This window comes from Nycticebus coucang, chromosome 7 (genome assembly GCF_027406575.1).
Source record: "Nycticebus coucang isolate mNycCou1 chromosome 7, mNycCou1.pri, whole genome shotgun sequence".
Taxonomy (NCBI): Eukaryota; Metazoa; Chordata; class Mammalia; order Primates; family Lorisidae; genus Nycticebus; species Nycticebus coucang.
The window spans coordinates 17,049,359-17,056,321 of NC_069786.1; the positions used below are offsets into that span (position 1 = coordinate 17,049,359).

The 6,963-nt window shown below is 51.1% G+C and overlaps 1 protein-coding gene across 1 annotated transcript; it reads left to right on the forward strand.

The window, feature by feature from the left end:
- Window positions 1-2,314: 2,314 nt before the first annotated feature.
- Window positions 2,315-4,213, forward strand: TMEM185B (transmembrane protein 185B). The gene has a single exon (XM_053598131.1). The coding sequence runs from the start codon at window positions 2,441-2,443 to the stop codon at window positions 3,491-3,493; it is 1,053 nt and encodes a 350-aa protein (XP_053454106.1). The 5' UTR covers window positions 2,315-2,440; the 3' UTR covers window positions 3,494-4,213.
- Window positions 4,214-6,963: the final 2,750 nt, after the last annotated feature.

The window sequence follows — 6,963 nt, forward strand, 5'->3', positions numbered from 1 at the left end:
TTTTTATTTTTTTATTAAATCATAGCTGTGTACATTGATATGATCATGGGGCATCATTCACCAGCTTCACAGACCGTTTACCAAGTTTCACATATACCCTTGTAAGATGCACCGCTGGTGTAATCCCACCAATCCCCTTCGCTCTACCCACCTCCCCCCTCCCTCCCCTCCCTTTCCCCCTTCCCCCTATTCTTAGGTTGTAACTGGGTTATAACTTTCATGTGAAAACCCTAAATTAGTCTCATAGTAGGGCTGAGTACATTGGGTACTTTCTCTTACATTCTTGAGATACTTTACTAAGAAGAATATGTTCCAGCTCCATCCATGTAAACATGAAAGAGGTAAAGTCTCCATCTTTCTTTAAGGCCTATGTGCTTTTATTAGCCCACTTCACAGATGAAGAGCTTAGAAACTCGTATGGGGGTTTTCTGTTGTAAAAAAAACTTAGTTTTAGCTGACAAGTGCTTCTTAAAAGAAAATAGCACCAAAAAGACCAATATACGAAACAACGCACAGCAACTCTGTCTGTAGGAGGACGGGTTGAGGGAGAAAGACTAGAGCCCCACTTAGCTAATGCTCTCCCCACAGCCACTCGGAGTGGCTCTGCAGAAACATTCCAAAATGTATCTATGGAATCAATGTTCAGGGTTGACCATGAGGACTAGGGAACTCACTCAGCTGGCAGTCCCTCCCCAGGGCCTTCCAATTGCTTCTGACTGAGGTGAAGCTGTCAGGAGATCTTTGACTGCTGGGAATGTCCACCCCATACACCCTTCATGTACACCCTGTTGCTGCAGCCAGGCCTGAGAGAGCTAGCTCCTGGGGCCGCACTGTGGCCCCCCTTTCCCTCTAGGTGGGCTGGGAACAGGAGCTGTAAGGGTACTGGAGGGCCGCCCCAAGTCTCTTGAAGCCCCTCCTTGTAACAAGACTCTCACAGTCCAAGTGTTCCTCTGATGGCCTCTCCCTGTGTGACTTGCATGACAGCATCCCACATCAGGAAACTGTACCACGTGAGACTGGTGAGGGCTGAAAGGCAGGAACCAGAAGCAAACAGAGCTCTGCTGAGCAGGGGGATGTTGGGGAAGCGAGGTAAGAACCCTCCTGGGTCTGCCAGCTGCTGAGAGAAAGGGAAGCGCTAAATCACAGACCTGCTGCAGCCTTGCTGGCCCAGAGAGACCACCCAGGCAAGACTCCAACTCCGCAGACCAGGAAACAGCCCAGAGAGAAATGGATGAATTTGCCCAGGTTTCTCAGCTAGTGGATGGCAGGGACTGGAACGGAATCCAAATTTCTTGACCTCTGGTCCAGTGCCCACTTCCTAACATCGTTCTTGAGAATAAGACTGTGACAGAGTCTAATAAATAAAAATGAGGATTAAAGACTAGGTTGGAAGCGCTGTATCTGAGTCCCAATTCTGCCGCTAACCTGCTGCATTCCCTGGGCAGGAAGCACCCCCTCCCTGGGTCCAGTTTCCTCACCTCCTTCCAGGAACGCTGTGTAGGGGCCCTCACGGGTCTAGCACCTACTCTTCAAAGGGGCAGATATAAGGCCACCGCGGCCGCCTTGGCAACGCTGCACAGTCATTTCGCAAACAGCAAATTGTTGTTTTGCCCAGAGGAGTTCGGCACGGGGAGCCATTTGTTCCAGGCCCCCACCCTACCCAGTCACTGACTCCACGAGCGGGCCTCTCTTCGGCCCAGGGACGAACCCACCGCCTCACTCGCACGCGCACATCCACACCCAGACCCGCGCGGGACCACCCCAGACGGGCACGTTCGTACAGTTACCGGCGCCCACGCCCTCGCTCACAAACTCCCACACTCGCCCAGCACCCGCCTCTGCTCGTGCACACGTCGTTTCCCACTTCGCGCGCCGGGCACGGAGCTGCATCCGCGGGCCCCAGGCCGGGACCCGTTCCCCGAAAGCCCCGGCGCTCGGAGCGAGGGCAGGGCGCGGGCTAAGAGCCGCGGCCCCGCCCCGCCCTCGGCCCCGCCCCGCATGTCCGGGGCCCCGCCCCTGGCCGGCCGGAAGGATGTGAGCTCGCTCCCGCCTCCATGTTCTCGGAGCCACCTGGAAGCGTCCGCCCGAGGTCGCGGCCCGCTCACTGCCAACGGGCAGGTGGGGAGTCGGCAGTGCCCCGGGCCCCTCCCGGCGCCGCGCGCAGTAGGTGTCTGCCTGAGGGGTGCGGAATGAAAGCGGGCGGCGGCGGGGCGGACGCAGCGCCCCCCCTGTAGACGCGGAGCTCGGCGCGCTTCCGGCCGGGCCACGTGACCGCGCGTGCACGTGTTCCGGCCCCTCGGCGCTCGGCTGGGAGCCTCCTCCCGGCCGCCCCCGGCAGGTGTCCACCTAGAGCCGGCGCAGGCCAGGCCGGGGAGCCGCGGAGACTGGGCCCCACGCAGCGCGGAGGAGCAGGCCCGGTTGGCAGGCGGCCGCCTCCGCCATGAACCCCAGGGGTCTGTTCCAGGACTTCAACCCCAGTAAGTTCCTCATCTATGCCTGCCTGCTGCTCTTCGCGGTGCTGCTGCCCCTCCGCCTGGACGGCGTCCTCCAGTGGAGCTACTGGGCCGTCTTCGCCCCCATATGGCTCTGGAAGCTCCTCGTCATCACGGGTGCCTCTGTGGGCGCGGGCGTTTGGGCGCGCAACCCTCGCTACCGCACCGAAGGGGAGGCTTGCGTGGAGTTCAAAGCCATGCTGATTGCCGTCGGCATCCACCTGCTGCTGCTCATGTTCGAAGTCCTGGTCTGCGACAGGGTGGAGAGGGGGACCCACTTCTGGCTGCTTGTCTTCATGCCACTCTTCTTCGTGTCCCCCGTGTCCGTGGCCGCCTGCGTCTGGGGCTTCCGACATGACAGGTCGCTTGAGCTGGAAATCCTGTGCTCGGTCAACATCCTGCAGTTCATCTTCATCGCCCTGCGGTTGGACAGGATTATTCACTGGCCGTGGCTGGTGGTGTTCGTGCCTCTGTGGATCCTCATGTCGTTCCTCTGTCTGGTCGTCCTCTATTACATCGTCTGGTCCCTCCTATTCCTGAGGTCCCTGGATGTGGTCGCCGAACAGCGAAGAACACACGTGACCATGGCCGTCAGCTGGATAATGATCGTTGTGCCCCTGCTCACTTTTGAGGTCCTGCTGGTTCACAGACTGGACGGCCACAACACATTCTCTTACATCTCCATCTTCGTCCCGCTTTGGCTTTCATTAATAACTTTAATGGCCACAACATTTAGGCGAAAGGGGGGCAACCATTGGTGGTTTGGTATTCGTAGAGATTTCTGTCAGTTTCTGCTTGAAATTTTCCCATTTTTAAGGGAATATGGGAACATTTCGTATGATCTCCATCATGAAGACAGTGAAGATGCCGAAGAAACCTCTGTTCCAGAAGCTCCAAAAATTGCTCCAATGTTTGGAAAGAAGGCCAGGGTAGTTGTAACCCAGAGCCCTGGAAAATATGTTCCCCCACCCCCTAAGTTAAATATTGATATGCCAGATTAAACTCCTTGTAAAGAGGGCTCACCAACACACACACAGACACCACCCTGCTTTTTGCCTCTTTGTTCATTCCAAACCTGGAACTGGAAGTGTGCTCCGGGCACCTCATCTCATGCCTTGTTTGAGGTTGATGCCTGTCAGTGACTCATCAATATGCCCCATAGATACAGAAGGTTAATAATGTGATTGTGTGTGATGTGTATGTGTGTGAGAGAACTTGCATTCCAGGTTGGTGCTTTCAGACCTACCTGGGGGCAGTAAGTTGAATTGTTTTAGTAGGTCCTCAAAAGGAGTAACTACGCAGCTTTTTTTTTTTTTAAGTGCTACTATACCTATCAAAAGTGTTGTTTAAAAAAGTATTTTTATACACCGCTAGTCTACAATTGCATTTCAGATCGTACCTGTTCAACATAGCAAATGTAAAGAATTTTCTTTCCCACCACTTGTTTATCCATTGTGTACTTACTTTTAGTGTTCCTACTGTTAAAATAGTTTTTCTTTGGGCTTTGCTGATACTGGTCTTTAAAATTCTAAGGTGAATTTTCCTAATGGAGCGAATCCATGCATATATAGTATTTATATGAATATTTTGGCAGAGTGACATGTTGAATTCTCGTTCCCTGCAGCATAATGTATTACGTTAAAGTATTTTTTTAAGTTTATATGTGAAGATATATGTCTGTTGCCGATGTTCTTAAAGACTTCATAAAATGGTAATCTGTACCCTGTGTGAATCTTGTCAGAGTAATAGGCATGAATATAGGGATTAAGACTCCCATGAGTATGAGGGTGTTAGATAACGGAGGTCTGCACCATTTTAAAGTCTCTCATAGTACTTGTCTGTTAATGGAGGAAGGAGCCACCACTCACTGAGAACATGTTGCATGCTCCAACATGGTACCAGGCCATAAAGTGACACTGTTACATAGCACAGAATGTTTTCACGAAAGTAGTAACATCTCTTCACAAACAACCAAAATAAGCAACAAGTGGTTTGTTCATTTTTAAGACTCTTAGAATATTAGCTAGCCATGACATAAAGCATTACTTGTCAATGGAAAGCTGGAGAGAGTAGCCTTAACCAAAAGTGGCCAAAGGCATCAGGTTTCCTTTTAAGGTCCAGACTTTTTGGTTTGTCAGCAGCAGGGAAACAATAGTTGAGGCTACTTTTGTAGATAATGTTTCTTTAGGTTCTGGTAGTACATAAACACAGAAGGACAAAAGCCATAGATCCTGCAATGGCGATGTTCTTCTGACTGAGAATAAATAAATACTTTTAAAAGAAGTCAAAATAAAAAGTATTAATATTGTTACTGCAGAGAACTCCCCAGAATCTACTTTTATTATTAGCAACTTACTAAACATGATCTGAAGATCTGAACGGGGATCCATACCTTTTGGCTTGGCCATAAGGTAAACCTGTTCAGTTTGGAGAAAAAGATAATCCTAAATTCACCATGTTTAGAATATGTTAAATAACATACTCAATACACATGTTAGCCACAAAAGCTAGCCCTGGGTACCTGAGCACCTGAAGGCCTGAGGGTGCCGCTGTCCAGTAAGCTCTTATTTCACACACACACCCTGGCAGCCCTGAGCAGCAGTAGATGTAACATTGTATGAACTAAGATTCATTCATTTTCTCAACAAATATTGAGGACCTATGCTGCATGCTGGTGCTAGGTAGTGGGGATACAATGGAGACTGGGACCATGCAGAGCACACTACAATGAGAAGTGTGACCCTGAGGAGGTGGTGCTCCTTACAACAGCCTATCTGTTGGAGGTGAAAAGCCCAGAGCAACTGGGCTTGGAAGGATACTGCTGGCCTTAGGGCAACCTCCTAGAACTTCAGGCCTTTGTTTTCAGGAGCTCAGTGCCCCGCCCCCCATCCCCTCTCCATTCCTAAAGATCTCACAGGTGCAGGCTTACACAGATAGAGGAGTAGAGAAGCAGGCAGTGTGGGAGTAATTGGGGAGTGTCAGGGGATCGCTGGCCCCTCCTGGCTGCAGTTCCAGGCTTTGTTGTAATCCCCACCAACCCTGACGGGTTCTTCACTCCCACCCAGCCTATCTCTTCTCACCCTCAAGGTGTCTGGTGTTGCGAGAGCCAATATATGATGTGCTAACAAGCTTGCTCACCCAGATAGACCTCTCTCCTGCCTCAAGACCATTCTGTAAAAACAGTAGGAGTGACAGGTTATAAGATGTTTGGTCTGTGAAGTTGATACAGCCTCAGTTATGCCGGGGGATTTACCTACTTGCCATGCAACGCAGTGACTGTCCATAACGTTTAGCCATATGTCAGATCCTGTAACTCTGTTATTTCTTCTGTGAAGTAACAGCTTTAGCTGCAAGACAGTCTCAAAAATCTCAGTGGCCTAATTGCAGATTCTCATTCTCAGGTCTACATATTGCATCTAGGTTACACTCTAGGCTGGGGTTTAATCCGGTTCTGTTCCATGGTATGTCACATGTTCTGGGTCCCTGGCTGATGGACCAGCATTCCCCAGGCCATGTTCTTTCTCATGGCAGAAGCATAAGAAGTCACACCAAACCCTACAAGCCAAACATTGCCACTGCTTATGTTCTATTGGCCAAAGCAGGTGGCCACGCCTGGCCTCTGGGTGGGTGAGGCAGCCCATGACCAAGGAACAATGGCAGTCTGCATAGGGGGCCGTCTGCCCTTGAATTTTAAAAATTCATGGTAGATCATGAATGATTTTCTCCCTCTATTTTACGAAGTTGTTTCTATTAGAAGGTATCTTCTGGGGATTTGAGGTGAGGTAGGGAAGACCTGTGCTCAGGCCCCTTGGTGAACAGTTGTGAGGCCCTGGAGGTTGTACACAGAACAGCTGGATGAAAGTGCTGCAGTCCAGGGTCTCTCCTGAGGCCTGGTAGGGTTCTTTGGAAAGGTCATGCCTTTGCATGGAGTCCAGCTGAGTGGGAGGCACTGGGCACGAAAAAGCAGCCATCCTGCCAGTGCTTTCCAGGGCTCTGATCCAGCAAAGGAAGCTGTTGGGACACAGGTTGCTCACGGACAGGAGCTGGGATCCAGCTCAGCGAGCACACAGGGATCAGGGAAGCTGTGCTGCTGGAACCCAGCCAAGGCTGTACCTCAAGGACCATTTGGTAAGGATGCTACAGCTGCTGCCACCGCCACTGGCCCAAGGACACTGCCACCAATAGGAGGCCACCCCCGCTGTCACCCCCGCTGCCATGAGTAATTCCGCTCAAGCTCTGCCACATGCTGAAGATGGAAGTACCAGGCGGGAGGATGTAAGTGGGCAAGTCCTGGTGTGCGTCCATTCTTCAGCTTCCAGAACACAGGGGAGAGATCATCTGGCTCCTTTTCTACTGTGCTAAACGTTGGCATAACTCATAAACAAAACTCCTTGCAGTCTTCAATCATTTTTAAGAGTGTGAAGGGACAGCACCCCACTAGTGGCTCATACCTATAATCCTAGAACTTTGA

Excerpts from the sequence above, each read along its gene's own strand:
- TMEM185B (XM_053598131.1), top strand. The coding sequence starts at position 2,441 with ATGAACCCCAGGGGTCTGTTCCAGGACTTCAACCCCAGTAAGTTCCTC.